At 41.2% G+C, this 20,255-nt stretch overlaps 2 protein-coding genes across 3 annotated transcripts in view; both read right to left on the reverse strand.

The window, feature by feature from the left end:
* Window positions 1-1,405, reverse strand: part of LOC117821626 (IQ motif and SEC7 domain-containing protein 1-like) — a 130,925-nt gene extending 129,520 nt beyond the window's left edge. The window contains 1 exon segment of the mRNA XM_034696040.1: window positions 760-1,405. Within this exon segment, the coding sequence (XP_034551931.1) occupies window positions 760-1,019 (260 nt within the window). The 5' untranslated portion in view covers window positions 1,020-1,405.
* A 12,130-nt stretch (window positions 1,406-13,535) lies between these two features.
* Window positions 13,536-20,255, reverse strand: part of nup210 (nucleoporin 210) — a 34,326-nt gene continuing 27,606 nt past the window's right edge. Inside the window, exons 36-40 of one of the 2 annotated variants that reach the window (XM_034695601.1) lie at window positions 17,992-18,245; window positions 17,698-17,902; window positions 17,124-17,243; window positions 16,202-16,279; window positions 13,536-14,758 (exon numbers count right to left, since the gene is read on the reverse strand). In XM_034695601.1, the coding sequence (XP_034551492.1) occupies window positions 14,661-14,758; window positions 16,202-16,279; window positions 17,124-17,243; window positions 17,698-17,902; window positions 17,992-18,245 (755 nt within the window). In that variant the 3' untranslated portion in view covers window positions 13,536-14,660. Of the gene's footprint in view, window positions 14,759-16,201; window positions 16,280-17,123; window positions 17,247-17,697; window positions 17,903-17,991; window positions 18,246-20,255 lie in introns of both variants that reach the window. The other variant, XM_034695600.1, reaches the window with a different exon arrangement.

Here is a 20,255-nt window from a genome sequence, read left to right on the forward strand (position 1 = left end):
GCAGGGCTTAACACACTGCCTGCAGAAAGGGCCAAGCCTAAAAACATAATTGCATAATGCATCTATCCCAAGAGCGTGTCTTTTTTTTTTACCTAGAGGATGTTGCTATTGCACTGTGGATTTAAGTGATTGTCAATGCACATGAAATCCTCTTCTGACACAATTGAGGGCTGCAAAATACAAGACACAATTCTGACTCTATTTACAGACTAACACAAACAGTGATGACAAAGCAGAACAATCAGATACAATTTAAGATGAAGCTGTCAGTTGCAATGCATTTATGAGAATGTTTGTATCAATGGATTTAAAAGTATATCTGAATCTGAGATCTGAAAGTATTTCAAATGTTCCCACTGTAAATTACACGCTATCAAAAAGGAAAAAAAAAATCCAAACTCCTGGATTGGAAATGAATTTCCTTCTCCTTAATCTATCAACACTCCAGGCATGCTGCTGCTTTTGGCAAATCCTTTCTTGCATATTTCCAGATATGGTCAGAAAACTCTCTCTAAAACTGTGCCTTAAGTAATTCAGGGCTTCATCCTCCATCAGCAAACATCAGTACTGTAAAAGGAAAGCATCTTATGTTGATGTAGCCTTATTGCAATTGCGGATCACTGTGTGGCAGTGTTGAACTACTGATTTCTTATTAAATACTTGAATATGGCGCAATTTCTAACTTTAAATATGTATGATGGAAGTGTTGTGAAAGAATGACTGACTCTAATGAAACAGTTTAACATATTTGTGTCTTACTTTTCATTTGCAATGTGTTCCTTTATAGCTCCCAGAGTGACCAGGCTGTTGCTTCCCTGCAGCAGCCTGCAGGTTGCCAGGTGCCGATGATACTCCTCCTTTAGACAGACGTTCTCCGTGCACAAGTCGGACACTTGCTGCTCAAGCTCCTCAATCCTTCCCCTCTGCCTCTCCAGCAACTCCTGCTGGGTCTCAATGATCTTGTTTAGCTCCGTCAAATATTCCACAGCCCTGGTAGGGTTCTCGATTGGGCTTTCCATGTCGCCCCGAGAACCTTTTCCCCCCCTTTCCCTGTGTTGTAGCGCAGAAGCCCCGGAGATGGTTCCCTGTCGCCCAGGCGGGGTTTAAGCGCAACAAATCTGCAGGTTGCGCCTTTTAAGCCTCGCCATTGCTTTAAGTGGAGAAAAATCAGAACGTGAAATACTCCCGGTACAAGCATTAAGTAGTCCCACTGCTCCAAAAAGCTCCACGCTGTCATGCAGATGTCAGAAAACACCCCAAATCCCAGTCAAACAAACGTGACGGACTACATTGTGACGGTCGTGGCTGGCTCTCCGTGAAGTCTAGTTGTTCCCCCAGTTTGCAGCACGGAATGACATTTTCTGCTGTGCACCTTTCTCTCCATGCTGCTCCCGTGACTTTTCGTAAACAGACGCTGGCTGTCAGGTGGGCGGGGCTTTCAAGTTTTATGAATCTGCAGGTCGCAGTGAGCGCAGTAAGTGCTTTCTTTGCAGCTGCTGCTATGGGAGAATGGGAGTTTGTCGGTGCATGTTTTCTATCTTTCCTTCTGCCAACCCTAAATATCTTGATTCAGTAATTCCAGTGCGTGTTCTTCTGCGGCACCACTTCTGTCAGACAACAACGCACTGGAAAAAAAGAGCCTTATTTCAAGGTACTTTTACCTTGAAATAAGCAAAAAGGTCTGCCAATAGAACAAGTGAAAATTTGCTTGGTAAGATTTCTTAAAATAATACGTAATATTTAGAAGACTGTGATTTTAAACTTAGCAGGGAAAACTTATTTTAAACAATATTTTACCAGTATCTTAAAGCTTAGTGCAGGGGTGTCCAAACTTTTTTCAAAGAGGGCCACATTTGATGTTGTCAGAATACATCAGAGCCAGTAGGTCCTACTGAGACTTAGTAATCCTAAAAGTTATATATGAACTCTATTTAATAACATTTTTTCCCTCAATAAATCAGTAACTAGGCAGTCCCCGATCCTCCACAAGCCACATAACATAACAAACTTTACCTTTTGGAGGAAAATGTTTTTCATTAGGGTTGGGCAATGTGGGAAAAATATTGTCTCATTATTTTCCTATGGCAGGATCACGATGTGGATTTCATCACACTTCTTTTTCATGTTGTTTTTAAGACTTTTCTGACCAGCAGACAACCTTTTTAGAACAAAATAATTATTTTTGAACAATTTTTATGCACCAAATTTAGCCTTTTCTGCACCATTTCATAAGTTTGATCTTGTCTTGTGTCCTCTTTTGTGTCTTCAGAACTTTTAGTGTTCATCAAGAACATTTTCACATCATGATAAAAACATTAATTTGAAAACCTGTCAGCTTAAAAAGTTCTTGTGTTTCTTCTTTATTGCCATCTTGCAGAATTCCCAGTGCTGATTATTCAGAATGTGATTAATCTCTGTGCTATAAATAACACGTTTCAAGATGGAAGCTTGGGGCCATAAATAAATGGACCTTGGCCCGCGATTGGCCCCCGGGCCGCACTTTGGACATGCCTGGCTTAGTGTCTCAATAAGATTCAAAGATTCAAAGGTTTTTATTGTCAATTTTCACTGTATATGCGAAACATACAGGAAAACCGAGATGCTGTTTCTCTCTTCCAGCTTTTAAATATCTAAAATTTAAATATAAAATACAATAAAATATAATAAAATACAGTTTTATAAAAACAGCCTATGTACACAGTCCTGGTAGTGCATTGAGAGTTTAAAAATGGACAATGAAAATGAAAATAGACAACAGTGCAAATGATATTAAGGTGCAGACAGTATTCGAGATAAGTAAATGATTAAGTAAATGGTTAATGTGCAAAAGGCAGCTGAGGTAGAGTCCTTGTATGTAGTGTGTATGTGTGTATGTGTGTGTGTGTGTGTGTGTGTGTGTGTGTGTGTGTGTGTGTGTGTGTGTGTGTGTTACAGTCCAGGGGGCAGAGGGGGGAGGGAGGGAATGCTAACAATTAATATTTTTCTCACTCAAAAAAAGATTTTTGCACTGATACATTTCATGTCAACTTTTTCATTTGAGATTTATTTACCTTAATTTGAGTTCATTTTTTTAATATTTAAAACATTTTTATTAATTTGTCACTGCCTTCCTATTTTAGCTTATTTTAACTTGTGTTAAATGCAAATTTTAAATTTACTTTTAATATATTTCTAATTTCCTTTTCTTTCTATTTTTCATTTTATTTGTCATTTTAATTGTGGTCTTTTATGCTTGTCTGAATGTTTCCAATGCATTTTATGTTTTAATGTAAAGCACATTGAGTTGCCCTCGTGAATGAAATACGCTATACAAATAAAGTTGCCTTGCCTTGTATTATAGCGGCACTTCTCTAGGTTTAAGACCATCTTGTACTTCAAATAAGATTACAAAGTTTAATTTCAGCATTTGGAGATATAATGTCTTCTCATAGTTAGCTGAATATACTAATATTCAGTCGTGTTGTTTTTAAGGATAAGCCAGCTATGCTCAAAAGTAGGTGTTTCATTGTGTGCATGTAGTTTGAGGATGAATATTTTTATCTGATTTAGAAGAAACAGTGCCTGAAAACTGTAACCCGACCTTAAAAACAACAACTTTTCTTTATTTATTTATTTTATCAGTGGAGCTGTTTTCTGATAGATTCTCCAATAAAATGCATTTACTTAAACCAAGTAAAGTGTTTGACTTAAATCAAGATTATCCGTCTTCTACAAATAAGATCTCAGCTTGAAAAATGTATGAAATGTAAAATAAACCTTGTTTCTTCTAAATTAGCAAGATCATTTCAAGATTGTTTGACTTAACAAGATATTTAAGATGTCTTAAAACAAGTCCCTCTATCTTGCTCAAATGTTACTTGTTAATTAAATGTATCTTAAATCAAGTGGGATAAGACATTTTAACTAAAAATGATACAATTTCACTTGGTAAGATTTTGAGTTTTTGCAGTGCATGCACACAGAACATTATACATGTTGTTAATATTAAAGTTTCTATCTGTGTTAAAGGCTGTATCACAGGCTGTTGGTGCTGCAGAGTTGTTTGCTAAGCTGGTTGTGTGTTGCCATTTCATCTGCAATCTTCTCTGTTACCCCCTCTAGTGAAATGTTCATGATAGAAGCAACGTGCACAAGAATGTTAACCCTGAATGACTTACAACTTGAGAGTTATGTAAGGCAGGATTGATGCTGCACATTTGAACAGGCAGTATCCCATGGGTGTATTAGAGTACACTGCACTGTGATATCAGGATGACAATGTTTAAGTTTCATGGGTGACCATCTCAATCCCATCTGGCCTCCTCTGGGACAGAGACTTTAAGATGATGCTGTAAAACTGAAGTCAGTGTGACTCCTGATATTCAGCCTTTCGTAGGATTTTTAGGGCATTCTGATAGAACCAATAATAGAAAGTTTTAGCGTAAACAGCCTAAAAACAGCTTCCTTTGCAGGATATTACAGACACCAATATGAACTTAAATTAAACCAGTCACTGACTCTGAGAAAAGGCAGGGTCTTGTAATTGCTTCAGTCATTTTTTAAAGCTAGCTTGAATCCCTGTACTCCTAAACGAGAGTGTTGTGGAAGGGGTTAAAGTGCTTCTGCGACCACCAAGGCCCAAAATGGAAGTGAAATGAAAATGTAGTTTTGGTTTGAACTTTTTCCCTCTAAGTTAGAACTTTTGAGAGGTAAAACAAAATCGTGTGAATAAACAAACATGATTCTGAGCATTGTATCCAGTCAAAACTAAACACCTCTCTCTCTGAGGCTCCTTTCACCCTCACTAAAAACAAGAAATGGTTTAGTCTGCCGTGCATGAGGATTTATGTGACTGCAGTCAATAGAGCAAAGCAACTTATGCTGGAGCACACTGTCCCCCCAAAAAGCAAGGATACAAAAGACAAAAGTAAAAGAAGAGAAACAGGAAAGCAGGCTTTTTAAAAGAACGGTGATCATAACCTGCACGGTAAAAGAATAGTTAAGAATAATAACAGCAATTTAGATTTAGTGTCGTCAGTCAGTATTATGGCTTAGATCCAATTGGCATTGCATATAAACAGCCTTCTTCCACAGTTATGTAGTGAAGAGCATGACTCTGGATAATATAAAAAACATGCTTTTGGATTAACATAATGTTCTGAAAAGCAGATACTAAAGTGGTGTTTGTCAGTGGGCTTTGAAAAGGGGCATGAGTGTGGTGGTTAACACTGCAACCTCACAGCGAGCAGGTCCTGTATTCCAGTTGTTCCCAAAGTGGGGTCTTGGGACCCCTGGGGTTCCGCGAACCATAACATGGGGGTCCATGAAGTAATTTGAAGACATTTCTAATGAATTATAAAATTGTGCGGTGTCATTACAAAACAGCATATACACCATTGTTATGGTAGTTCTTACCCTAACCCTAGGGTAAGGGTTATGATTAGGGTTAGGGTTATGATAAGGGTTATGATTAGGGTTAGGGTTATGAATAGGGTTAGGGTTAGGGTTATGAATAGGGTTAGGGTTAGGGTTATGATAAGAGGAAATATAAGGGTTAGGGTTCGGGTTATGATTGGGGTTAGGGTTAGGATTAGGGTTATGATAAGGATTTGATTAGAGTTAGGGTTAGGGTTAGGATGAGGGTTAGGGTAAGGGTAAGGATTAGGGTAAGGATTAGGGTTGTGATTGGGGTTAGGGTTATGAATAGAGTTAGGGTTAGGATTAGGGTTAGGGTTAGGATTAGTGTTAGGGTTAGGGTTATGATAAGGGTTATGATTAGGGTTAGGGTTATGATTAGGGTAATGATAAGGGTTAGGGTTAGTGTTAGGGTTTCAGGTTAAGTTAGGGTTAGGGTTAGGGTTAGGATTAGGGTTAGGGTTAGGGTTATGATTAGGGTTAGGGTTAGGGTTAGGATTAGGGTTAGGGTTAGGGTTAGGGTTAGGGTAAGGGTTAGGATTAGCGTTAGGATTAGGGTTAGGGTTAGGATTAGGGTTAGGGTTAGGGTTAGGGTTAGGATTAGGGTTAGGGTTAGGGTTAGGATTAGGGTTAGGGTTAGGATTAGGGTTAGGGTTAGGGTTAGGATTAGGGTTAGGGTTAGGGTTAGGGTTAGGGTTAGGGTAAGGGTAAGGATTAGGGTTATGATCGGGGTTAGGGTTGTGATTAGGGTTAGGGTTATGATTAGGGTTAGGGTTATGATAAGGGTTAGGGTTAGGGTTAGGATTAGGGTTATGATTAGGGTTAGGGTTAGGATTAGGGTTATGATTAAGGTTAGGGTTAGGGTTAGGGTTAGAACCAGAACTAAATTTAAGAAAACAGAACCAGAACCAAACTCAAAGCAAACAGAACTAGAACCAAACTAAAGCAAACTGAACCAGAAACGAACCAGAACTGAACCAGAACTGAAACAGTACCGAACTCAAGCTAACAGAAACAGAAACAGAACCAGAACCGAACCGGAACCAAACCAGAACCAAACTCAAAGCAAACAGATCTAGAACCAAACTGAACCAGAACTTAACCAGAACTTGACCAGAACTGAACCAGAACCGAACTCAAGCAAATAGAACCAGAACCGGAACCGAACCGGAATCGAGCCGGAACCGAGCCAGAACCGAGCCGGAACGGAACCCAAGCAAACAGAACCAGAACCAGAACCAAACTCAAGCAAACAACCAGAACCGGGAACGAACCGGAGTGGAATCGGGACAGAACCGGAACCAAACCAGAACCAAACTCAAGCAAATAGAACCAGAACCGGAACCGAACCAGAACCGAGCCGGAACGGAACCCAAGCAAACAGAACCAGAACCAAACTCAAGCAAACAACCAGAACCGGGACCGAACCGGAACCGAACCGGGACCGAACCGGTACCGAACCGGGACCGAACCGGGACCGAACCGGAACCGAAACGGAACCGAACCGGGAACGAACCGGAACCGAACCAGAACCGAACTCAAGCAAACAGAACCAGAACCAAACTCAAGCAAACAACCAGAACCAACTCAAGCAAACAGAACCAGAACCAGAACCAAACTCAAGCAAACAGAGCCAGAACTAGAACCAAACTCAAGCAAACAGAACCAGAACCAGAACCAACTCAAGTAAACAGAACCAGAACCAAACTGGAGCAAACATTTTTAATGTCCTCAGTTCAGGTTGGCATTCAGAAAAATCTGATGCCTCAGCTTGGATGGGCTAATCCGATTTCTCCTCTCGGTGAGTATTTGCCCTGTCTTTGAGAAGAACACTAACCCTAACCCTCTCAGAAGGAACAGATGAAGCCATCCCCTCCATCACCTGTATCCCATATCCTCACATGTGATTGGCCGCATGGCCGCCATGCTAACCAATAAAAGCAAAGTTCTGCTGTGAGCAGAGCTGGGGCCGAGCACTGTGAGAGCTAAGCAGCATAAGGAAAAAACTGTGAGCCGGCTCTCTCTCGATGCGAGCCGGCTCTTCGATTCACTATACAGCATTGGCTCTCAGAGCTGCAGCTTTTGATCATGACACATCACTAATGTGCTTAATCTGTGTTACAATTACGAGGGGGTCCTTGGACAATATTCTCACCTGTAAGGGGTCCCTGGCTCCAAAAAGTTTGAGAACCCCTGCTGTATTCAAACCCAGCATGAGTCTAATCATGTGGAAGTAGAATATTCTGGCTGTTTGCTGCTGAGGACAAAAAAAAGAGTACGATTCTGAATACACATTCTGTGCTAGATGAATCTGAAGAAGTGGTCTCTGAAAGAGGGGTGACAGCGTGATGGTTAACACTGCCGTCTCTCAGTAAGGGAGTTCTGGGTTTGAGTCCATGCATTGGCTGATCACATTTGGAGCTTGTGTGATCTGATTTTTCTCATTGAAGTATGAATCAGGAATTTTGAACTGACAGAGTGAACTAACTAGTAAATAGACTTTACATGTAAGGTCTACAAAGTGGCTCATTAGCACTGCAGCCTCACAGCAAGGTGCTTCTGGATTTGAATCCCGACTGGGGCCTTTCTGTGGACTTTGCATGTTCTACCTTTGCATACGTGGTTTTACTCCGGGTTCTCCAACTCCCTCCCACAGTCCACAGACATGCTCGTTAGGTCAACTAGTCAAACTAAATTGCCTATAGGTGTGAGTATGAAGGTATGTCTGGTTCTCTTTCCAAATGTTACCCTTGTAATAGACTGGCAACCTGTCCAGTGTGTGTCCTGCCTTTCATCCAGTGACTTCTGGGATATCCTCCAGCAGCTGCTTCAGAACAAAGGGGTTCTTTCTGGGTTTGAATCCTACAGTGGCCCTGAAGGACAAAACAAATTTACAAAAGATGAAACACTTTTACAAAGTTGGAGACAAATTTACATTTTGGAAAACATTTTTACATTTTATAAAACAAAATTAAATTAGCGAAACACTTTTACCGAGGCCAAAACAAATTAACATTTAAGAAAACAAATTTACAAAATAGGGCTGCACGGTGCACCGTGCAGTGGGTGGCGCTGTTGCCTCCCAGCTAGAAGGTTCCTGGTTCAAATCACCGGATGGGCAGGTGCCTTTCCTTGTGTAGTTTGCATGTTCTCCCAGTGCATGAGCGGATTCTCTCCGGGTACTCTGGCTTCCTCCCACAGTCCAAAAACATGCTTACCAGGTTGATTGATCACTCTAAAATTGCCCATAGGTGTGAGTGTGTGCGTGAATGGTTGTCTGTCTGTAAGCCCTGTGATAGGTTGGTGACCTGTCCAGGGTGTACACTACCTTCCGTCTGAAACCAGCTGGGATAGGCTCCAGCCCCCCGTGACCCCTAACGGGATAAGCGGTCAAGATAATGGATGGATGGAAATTTACAAAATCAAAAAAACACTACAAAGGGCGGAACACATTTAGCATTTCTGAATCAAATGTACATTTATCTTTAACGGAAAGGGAATGTACCGAATACCAGAAGTGATCCGAGAGTGATCGAGTGAGGGGTCATTTAGTTTGTTTGGATGGAGAGAAACCAAATGGAGGAACTTTACATGAAGTGGTTCCTACACAAAGTGGTTCCTACACAAAGTGGTTCCTACACAAAGTGTAACATCGCTTTATGTTTTGGAGCTAAATGTGGGAAATGTTGCTGTTATTTTCGGCACCCAACATCCTAATCCACAACTATAATAAAACCGTATAGCTTCATCATTCACATATACCTCAAACTAGTAGATTTTGGAAACACAGGGACCCATGACTTGTGGATGTGGACTGCCAGTTACCACAGGATATCAACCACTTGAAAACATACTTCCTGTCTTTCTCTCTCTCTCTCTCTCTCTCTCTCTCTCTCTCTCTCTCTCTCTCTCTCTCTCTCTCTCTCTCTCCCTCTCTCACCCTCTCTCTCTCTCTTTCTTCTTCCTTTGGCTGACCAGTCATACACCGGTGCCAGTGACGGTGCCAAGCAGCCACAGAGATTTATTTAGCGAAATCGCTCATATATTTGCACTGAGGCAAAACCACTCGGAAGCATTCTGAGTTTAGCCCTACAAAACATTTGCCAGCTGTGATGGAAGAAAGACCCCGATCATTTAACCAGCTGAGTGGAAAAACCTTTTTTTTTTTTCTTCTTACATTCAGAGAATGCCAAACAGGCTCTGCTGGAACAGACAACCATACATGGATGTGTATTTATGTGATGGATTTGAACTGGCACTAAGAGCTAACACTGTAGATAATAAAGTAATGTACTTGGTTTGATATTTATATAACACATAATTAAATTTATAAATATCCAAAACAAATGGGGAGTTACCTTAGGAGTAGCTGCTGGAAGACATCAAACAGCACAATTACAAGGGGAGTGTGATTGATTTGCAGTGACATTTGTGACATTATTTATTTGAAATCTGCTTCATAAACTCAGCCCTTCTCCCCTCATACTGCTCCATGTGTTTTTATCTTGCAGTAATACTTACATAAACAAGTAAAAATGCTTCAATGTCCATTACTAAATCCAATTATTCTCCACACCTCTGACTTCTCTAACAATGAGACTAATTTCCACACACAAACATTATCCTAACCATCCAGTGGGAGAAGCCCCCTTACCATTCCTGTCAGGTCTCATGCATTGATCCCCTCCACTGACAGCACAGTAAGCCATCTGGAACAGCGGTGGTTTCCCTTCACCCAGGTCGCAGCGAGATGGCTCTCAGCTCAACAGGCTGACAGGTGGGGTTTATGCAACCCGGGTGCCTTAATGGAGAGAATAAATTGAGTGTCATTTTAGCTTAGCACGGATGACTGCCCTAATGAGCTATAGATATACTGTACAGTCACGTTCAAAAACCCACTCCCAACTGTCATTTGATGGCAGTAATTTAAAAATGGTCATTTCCACTTTTCAATTTCATTACTTTTTAACTAAAGCGGACAGTAAATCAAAACTAGCTCACTGCTGCTGTCTCCTGAAAGCAGGCGCTGAAGTGGAGAGCCAATCAGTTGTTATGTTTCCTCACATAACACACCAGTTAACATGTTTCCTCTTCTTCAGCCAACCAGCATCTTAAGGATACCCCTGAGCCTCTGTTGTGATCCCAGTCTGAGCTTCCCAGCTGCTCTTCCTCATAAACACCTCTCTGGCTGAGTTGAGGCTTCGTCTACCAAGCACCCCCTCTGAGAAATACAGAGCATGTGGGAAGTTATCCAAAGACCAGAGCTGGCGAACTATATGATATGCCCAACCGTGGATTATTCTCCATATGCAACAGTGTGGGTTTTATGTGTCAATAAATATAATTCTAACAGATCTCTGCGTTTTGCCCTCAGAATATATTGCGCTGGAGAACTGGGGCTGAAGTTACTGGTTTGTTGTCAAGCTGATTGACAGAAAACTAACCTGTCATAGTTGTATTGGCTATTTGACTTGGTCAACTTTACATAACTCAAATCAAAAAACGGCCACGGGGTACGGGGAGAGTGGATAGTACACGGTGTCCAAAAGATTGCCAATGTCCAGCATTACATTATAATATTCAGTATTTTGGTGGTTTATTGTACAACGCAAGAAAAGGCTTCCCTCAAATAAAAGGGAAGGTTTCTAAGCCTTCAAATCTCCCAGCAAAAAAATCATTCACCTGTTCCCCCACCTGCCCATCTATACACACGTCACCCGGTGCAAAAACTATCAACCTACATAAGTAAGAGAAATCAAATAAACTAATAACCCCATATGGCTGTAAAGAGGTGAAGTTTGAGCCTCCTCGCCAACAGCTATGTGTTCCCGCCTGTCAGTCAAGTCAGTCATGTCCTTATTTGGGCAAAAACTTGTCATCTTAATATCTTCGGAACCGTTGTGTTGTAAAAAATTTGCCCCCGTACAGTGTGTGCCAATAGAGAAATTAGCTACGTAGAGCCAAGCCGTTTTTCGAACCAGGCTGTAAACATGTTTATTAATGCTGCAAAGATTTTCCTTTTTGAATTGGTGTCTAGGTGGTTTCCGGTGTTTCTGCAGCCAGCCTCAAGCGGATTCTCGATGAATTGCAGTTTATAACACTTCCGCATGGGCTTCATAGTTTGAGACCGGAGGTTGTCGCTTGAATGTAACCTGGGACCCTGTGGAATTCTGGGACCCAAAGAAATTCACAGATACATTTGTTTTAAAATAATAACACCATTTCACATTAATCATATTCTGTCACAGCCCAAACTAACCCTATGATAACTTCAAAGTGTAAGTGTTAAATACAATGAGTGTGCAGTCCATCAGGTGGTTGCAGCTTTGATGTTTGAACAACTGATGTCCTCCTGCTTTACAAATAACTCTGTGGATCACACTCCAATCTGCTCTGCCACTTGAGATTGTGCAGTGTTTGCTGACATGCAGGTGGCTGCTGACTGCGTACAAATGAGCTGGGCGATGGGGACCCACAACAGGGGTCCAGAGCAGTGTCGCAGACAGATGTGAGAAATGTGATCAGTGATTGCACAGCACTGCACATCCTCATAATCTGCTTGGATTTTGTGTACCATGAATGATTGTCATGAGTCTAACAGCTTAAAGGTACAGTGTGTAGAAATGGGGATGTTTAGAAATATCTAGTGGTAAGATTCTCAATTGAAACACTCCCTTGCTCACCACTTCTGATGAGGAGGGTCTACAAGCAATGGTGGTATTTGACAAAAAGAAGCTCCTGTGCTGCATTATAAGTATGATCCTCCATTTGTCAAGTTTTTACTATTAATTGGATATGAGTACAAATTATTTACATAATAACCACTCTCGTCTTTGTCTTTGTCTTCTGACCCTTGGGGTTCACTAAATACAACAAAAAGTGGATGTTTGTCCTCTCTGTGCTGCTGTAGAAACATGGTGATGCAAGATGACAGCCTCCATGGAAAGGGACCCGCTCCTTATGTAGATACAAAGGATCATTCTAAGATAACAAAAGCAAAAATACACTGATCTAAACATACTTATCAATATTTTATTACACATCTACCAAGTATGTTCTGCTAAATGCGGCATAAAATTAACACCCGCCAAGCGCCAATGGCAGATAAAAAAAATTGTTTGGCGTGTAAAACAAAAACACACAACCGCCAGTGGCCGATGGAAAATGTTGTATTGCATGTGCGGTTTTGTTTTCATACTTTCGCAAAATTTCTGCCGACTGTCGGGCTATTTTGACCCTCGCGCCGTGCTGTACTTGTGTTGTTATTTGGTATGTCGGGAACGGCATGACGTCAGCTACTGGAGTTCTATTCATTCCCTTAGCTTGAAGAAGCACGGCGGGAAGAGCGCTTCGAGGAAGATGTGGCGACACATTACCGGCATGAAGCCATCACAAACAAAAAGGATAAACAAAGAGGCAGGAGACAATCAAGAAGAGGAACAAACAGCTAAATGGAATAATGTCACTATACAACGTTTCAAAGAAAACTGAAAATTGACGAGGCTGTTACTAATTTAAAGTTCTATTTTTTGGGCTTTTTTGCCTTTATTGACAGGACAGCTTGAGAGAGACAGGAAATGTGGGGAGTGGAGAGTGGCGGAAGACATGCAGTGAATGGTCGACTGGCCGGGAGTCGAGCCGGCGACCTCTGCGATGAGGACTACAGCCTCTATACATGGGGCGCTTAGACCGCTAGGCCACCAGCGTCCCGGCTGTTACTATTTTAATCAAATAAGGCATGATTTTTTATTTGGCCAGTGAAAAATATTTTTGGCTGGTACATTTTTGGAGGTCACTAGCCAATGGCATATGAGGTAAAAAGTTTTATGCCCTGCATTGTACCATCTATCTATCTATCTATCTATCTATCTATCTATCTATCTATCTATCTATCTATCTACCTATCTATCCATCTATCCATCCATCATCTATCCATCCATGCATCCATCTATCCATCCATCTATCTATATCTATCTATCCATCGATTCATCTTTCTATCTATCCATCCATCGATCCATCTAAATTTAAAGCGAGAACCTGTGTTGCAAGTGGAGAAAAAGCTTCTGTATTTGGTTCAGACTTGATTAACATTTGTATGTAGACATTTTAATGTATTTGATTAATAATGACAAGACTGATGCTGAACGTGAAAAGTAAAAACTTTTAATAGCAAAAAGCCGGAGTATACTCAAACTCATGTCTGTATTATGTGCCAAAAGCTGTACAGGTATGATTGTAAGGCAGGACATGAATCTTTAACACAAAAACAGCACTGAAGCCATGTGACTTCTCATACAGTAAAATGTAATTTCACTAGCTAACATAAATACAAGTCCTCGTCAATATTTTATTCTCAAATACAAAAATATCTCATTTAAAACAAAGTCACGCTATCATTTCCTTCCTCTGATTCAGCAGCTCCAGTAAGGTCACATTTGATTGGTTTTGAACTGAATAGACAGTGGTGAAATGAAATATGTTCACATTCTTAACTGTTTCACATTCTTCTAATAAACAGGAGCAACATGCATTAAGGCTCTGAACTCAGAAATGTTAAATAATGGGGGAAGTTTCACTTCCCAAAAATGCCCAAAACAGAAAGTTACCAGTGAGGATTCTGCACATTTGAAGGGTTCTTCACCCGAGGAGGACGGTCTCAGTGGACGGCATGTTCACAGAATGTTTACACGACAACATAACAAAGGAAGTGTGCCTCGTTGTAAAAATATTATTAAATTAACATTTCCTTTATGTCATATAAGAACAAGGTTCATCCTGAGATATTAGTTGTCACATATGATACACGGCACACAAGTATAGAGCAAACAAACACAAGAGGCAAACTCATTTCAACACAAACTGGTTATTTGGTTTTCAAAGCACTCTGCAGACTCTTTGAAAGACGTCAGTAAATAACTCAGTGGTTCTGTTTGTGTAAAAATGTTTTCTATGGCAAACCGAGAAAAGACAAACATTTATCATGTATAACCTGTTATATCCACATACACACACACACACACGCACACAGAAACACAGGAAATAGCCCTGTTATCATCTCGCTGCACTCAAATAATCTGCTGTTACAAAAAAAAAAGATGTTTCTCAGAGCATTTGTACCAACATGTGGAGACGACTGAATGAAACTGAGTCTGCAGTCACATCTCACAGCATTTGTACTGAGAGAAGGAGGCACATTCAATCTGCATTAACAGTCCGTTGTGGTGTTCTTTAGAAAAAAAGGATTGTGGAGCAGTCAGAGAGCTTCATCAGGACCTGTAGTCTGGAGAAAAGTGACGTGGCCTGGGGCTGCTGTTGGGGCCCGGTGTTCTGGGATTGAAACAATTCCCGTCTGGAGTGCATATACCTGAGGAAAAGGCAAATACAGCATGAAGTAAATACAGCACCTTGAGAAGAATAGGCCAGTCAGGTTGAGGAGAGAAAATACTAGAAAGGAGAAATTGGTGGATGTTGTTTACTGGATTAAAAGTAGTGCTGGGTGATATTGAAAATTATGTTATCAAGATAAAATATTTCATATCAGTCGATATCGATAATTATCACAATAAATATCAAATCATTATTTCATTTAAATTTAAATGCAGATTTTTGTGAAAAGTTGAAGAAACCAGACAGTTTGTTAGATTTTTGTGAAGTTTTAGTTTTTAATTCTTATTTTTCTCAGGTTGAGGTTATTTTCATCATTCGATTTAAATTTACAACAAATATATATGAAATTGTGTACTGTGTATCAGTTTAGTAGAGTATTGTTTTGAGTTGTGCTCTCCCCTTTAAGATTACTAAAGGTTACAGGCAGAGTGATGTTGTTTCCCGCAATGCAGTGAATACATTATGGTTGTTCGGTGTTCAGTTGTCCTATGGTCGCGGTGGACATTAAACATGTTTGAAATTCACAGCAGAAGTTGTCTCTGTGCTCTTCCTTTACCCACATCCTGAAAGTATATTTAATGAAGTGTATTAAGTTAATAGTTAACTCAGAGTCGACACAGTGTCAGACTAACGACTCTGCTTTGAGCTGGTAGGTTTTGAGTTTTCTTCAGTGTCGCTGTCGCTCGTCTCAGCTGTGTTAACATTCCGCTCTGAATGTCTTTAAGCTCCGCCTCCCTATCACCCTGCAGCATGATTGGCTGTTCAATGCAGTCTTCTTCTTCTGTCTAATGTTTGGTGGCAACTAGCGTTTAAGGCTCAGTAGCGCCCCCTCAATTTTAAGTGGCTGGGGGGTGTAATTACAAAAATATTTATATCAAATTTTTATCTAACATTTTTTTATATTTATATCAAGAAGAAGTATATCACGATAATTATCGTTATCGGATTATCGCCCAGCACTACTTAAAAGTGGGACAAATGCAACAGAAATTTAGAGGAAATACAATTGTTTGTAATGAAAACAGATTTCTCTTTCACAAACATGTCAGAGCAGCCAGAGCACAGACTAGAAATTGTGACATAAAACACTGCCTCAGGAAGCTTTATTCACATTAAGTTGGAGACTTCTCGACAGATAAAATGCTTCCTTTTTGCTTGGTTTGTGTCCAAATGAGCTTTAGTTTACTATCAGTGATGTGACTTTCTTTAAAAATCTCTTCTGACGCAAGAAAAGCATCCTGGATGCTGTCAGAGTAGTTTCTAATGAATACCCAGTGGGTCTTTTCTTGGCTGGCTGCATCACAAATATATGCAATGAATGAACTTCTAATTTAAAACTAAAGCAAGATTAAGCTCAGGCCTGAAAACGATCGGCTGACATTTTAAAGTTTATCCCTCGGGGTGTGTCACAGAGTCCTACCTGAGTCTGCTGGTGGTGTCCTGGTGATGAAAACAGGATGATATGCCCTCTCTCTTGGAGAGCACACCGTGTGGAGGACTGCAGGGAATAAAACAAATTTAAAAACACACCATTACGCCGTTTGAAGACATCAGTATCAAAATGGCTCTTGGGAATCACAAAAATGTCTCCACAGCTTTGAGTGCTTACATTATGAATGTCACTGACAAATGAAGGTTGTCACATCATGACAGTGCTTTACTTCTGTATTAACTTTGTACATTCCTTTTGTTATGAAGAGAAGCTGACCCAGAGATGCTTGAAATGCTGAAGGTGGTTGTTTTTAAATTAAGTAATTGAGACACTTGTTTAATCTGTGACAGAGACGGTATCTACGCCAAGCGGCAACCTCTATTCTCAAAATATGAAGCCCCAAGTGTTATAAACTGCAATTCATCGAGCATCTGCTTGAGGCTGGCTGCAGAAAAACCGGAAATGAACCACATACACACCAATTCAAAAAGGACGATCTTTGCAGCATTAATAAACATGTTTACAGCCTGGTTCAAAAAATAGCTTGGCTCTACGTAGCTAATTTCTCTATCGGCACACACTGTACGGGGGTGAATTTTTTCACGACGGTTCAGAAGATATTAAGATTACAAGTTTTTGCCCAAATAAGGACATGACTGACTTGACTGACAGGCGGGAACACATAGCTGTTGGCTAGGAGGCTCAAACTAAGAGGCCTCTTTGCGTCACACTATGCCTGGTTGAGTTCCGCATTTCCAGTATGGCTGCCGCCGCCGGTTGGCTTCAAAACAGCGCTCAGGAACAAATGGGTGACGTCACGGATACTACGCCCATTATGTATACAGTCTATGATCTATGCTCATCTCAGTTTTCCAAAGCATTACAGTTTCTACAGAGCTGCCTGACCCACCGATGATGAGGATAGCTGTGCCGGCCAGCAGAGAGAACAGGGAGAAAAATATCATCTGGTAGCTGTCGATGATGTTCTGCAGGGAGTGGCCCCCAGGCTGGTTAACCCCCAGAGGTGCTGCTGCTGGAAGAAAGAGCAGATGAGACCACAGGCGTTCAAAACACACAAATATGACCTATAATACAAACATGGAAGACTGTCAATCTGCTACTGTCTGCTCTGGTAACTCTCTATTTGACACATAATATATTATAATTTGACCCACAGCTAATTTAAGCTTCATTGCTATAACTGCCTTAAAATAACTTCAACTTGTCACCTGATAGGGCAGCAGAGGCAGCAGCAAGCTATAGATGTACATAGTATTTTAGGAATAGGCTTTGGGGATGTATTATAATGAAACAAAGCTAACTAAATGTTGGTTAAAGTTTTCAGTAACTACATTTTTTTTTTTTACAAAACTGACAGCCCTGCTACCTTCCTGCACCTCTCAACAACACATTACACCATAGGCAGCATGACCTTGTGCCTGGAGCTACAGTGACTTGTCATTTGTGCTGAAAGGATATCTGACCTTCTTTGGCAGTGTAAGCATCAGCCACAGGAATCAAAGTGACCGGGATGACGAGGCTCTGGCCGTAGGAAGTGCTGCTAAATGAAATAGAAGAAGAGCCCGCTGCCCGAGGATCCAAAGCGCTGACGGTGTACTTTGAGAAACTGGGAGAGTCATGGTGTACCTCCTTCTCTTGGACAGCAATGTTGGGAGATGTTGACACCACCTAAAGGCATGAAAAAAAAAAGTAAATCTTAACAAAGCTCTTACGAACAGTAACAATGGCAAACTTCGTTCGATGTTTTTTGGCCTCACCTCCATGCTGGACAGTGCGGCTGCTGGGCCATAGACGGTGAGCTCAGCTGATGGGTGCAGATTTGAGAGCAGCAGCTCAGTGGAGTCCGAGTAGAGGCCTAGATCTATGGCTAGAATGGCGCCGGCTTGCTCTCCAGAGAAAGCGGAGCCCTCCAGGCTGGCCTTCACCAGCAGATTGCTCAAGGACATGCTGTGCACACTGGTCAGCTGCTCTGTTACAGATGGCTGCAGGGTTATGGAACATGTGTAGAGGCCTGGGGCGAGAATTCACAGAGGAAAAAGGAATGGGTAGGGATAAAATATTGATGTGTGCATTTGGGGCATGTGCTGTCTGAATGTCTGGATGACAATGTGTGTGAATCCTAGGTGTTAACCAAGCAAAATACATGCGATCAATATAAATTCCCATACATTTGAATGTCTGAATTTGTGAGGGAGAGTCATGTCACAATCATGTCTTCACATTAACACTAGGGATGCACCGAAATGAAAATTCTTGGCCAAAGCGGAAAACCAAAAGAAAAAAATATTATGCCAATTATTAGTAGCATTGCATTTATGGCTCTGACTGTGTACTAACCTCACTAAAATCAAGGATCTCATTGAACATATCAGACAACAAGGGTGCATGCCCCTCATCTGGTTCAGAGAGACAAGTCCTTTTTTCTGCGCTCTGTTTTCCGTCTCCAAGCGGGTTCTCCACATCCATCGCGGCCTGAATCATTTCTCGTGCGTGCTGCTTTATTCCCACATCCAAGTAATGACCTTTATAACGCGGATCAAGTACAGTCGTGATGAAGTGCAGAGGATCCAAATAGATCTCAGTGAAACATGTGCTGACAGACTCTAAAGGCGGGTACACACTACAGGATAGTCTGGCTGATTTCTGTCCTGATCTCCCCCTTACGATCAAAGCCAGCAAAGGCCCGATTGTCTGTGGGGTGGGTGTGTTAAGAGTGATTTTGTCCGGTCGGAGCCACTCAGAAGGCCTCAGAAGGAGAGATCATGTTTAATATTTGCGACTAGAAATCCTGTAGTGTGTGGGATGCTCCGAGAGGAGTAATGCATACAGCCCGCCATCTCCATGACTTTTTCCATGATCGTTTTTCTTTTTGTGTGTTTTTGGAAAGTAAGAGGCAGAAAAGTGTTCTTGTCATTGTTTTCACTCCGTGGTCCGTCTCAACCTCTTTGCTTAGGAGACGCTTTAGTTCTGCAATTAAAGGAAGAACGGATGTAGACATTTTGGCCCTTATCCAGACAAGCGCGTACTGGCCGCGGTTTTTGCTTACGTCATCACGACATTCTGTTTCGGCCGTGTTGTTTTGGCGATAAAAGTCTTTCGGCCGAAAATCGAAAAAGCACTTTTGGGCCATTTTCGTCTGTAAATTTTTCGGTGGCTGAATTTTCGGTGCATCCCCAATGAATATACAACCATCAGCCTTAACATCATGACTACATGTCTGAAGCAATCCAACTAAATAGCTCTACGTCAGATTATATTTTTTACCAAGATTCTATGTTTTCAGATTTTGTTGACATGTCAGGACAAAGACTCAGGCGGTAATGAGAACATAATCAACAGCTAATTTTGAAGAAGTCACATCACACTGACCCCCTTGAGCTGGATCATGTAAACTGATTCCAGCTGTTAAAGATGTGATTTATCTCCCTTATATCTGCGCTTAAAGTACTAAGAAGGGTCAAGTGTCCCCTATTCATGAATCATTCATCAACCATATGATTGGTTTGATAGCCCTGATTGCAGAGAGACTGTTATGCCAAGCTAAATGAACAATAATCTATTAGCTATGCATCATCACAACATTCTGTTTCGGCCGTGTTGTTTCGGTGATAAAAGTATTTCGGACGAAAACCGAAAATGTTGCCGAATTTTCAGTGCATCCCTAGTTAAGACCTCAGTGGGATTAGGCTGAATGATTACAGCCTTGTGCACACAGTGGATCCCCTCAGAGATAAGTCAACAACTGGGGTGAAGTCCCAAACCCCAAACATAATCAGACCAGAGCTCTGAAGTAACCCAGACTCTCCTCAGCTCAATACATCACCCGGACACCTTTTATAGTCCCTGCTAAATTCATTCCAAGAGCAATGCAGGTATTGATTATGCCATTGTGAGCAGTATTTTCCTGCCAGTCATGCAGAGCATAGGCATAAACATTTGGCTTGGGTAAGGATTAGAAGTTGTTTTGCTTTGGGAAAGGGTCTGCTCCTAAAGAGACAGAAAACTGATGACAAAATATCAA

The sequence above is a fragment of the Notolabrus celidotus genome, chromosome 11 (genome assembly GCF_009762535.1).
Source record: "Notolabrus celidotus isolate fNotCel1 chromosome 11, fNotCel1.pri, whole genome shotgun sequence".
Taxonomy (NCBI): Eukaryota; Metazoa; Chordata; class Actinopteri; order Labriformes; family Labridae; genus Notolabrus; species Notolabrus celidotus.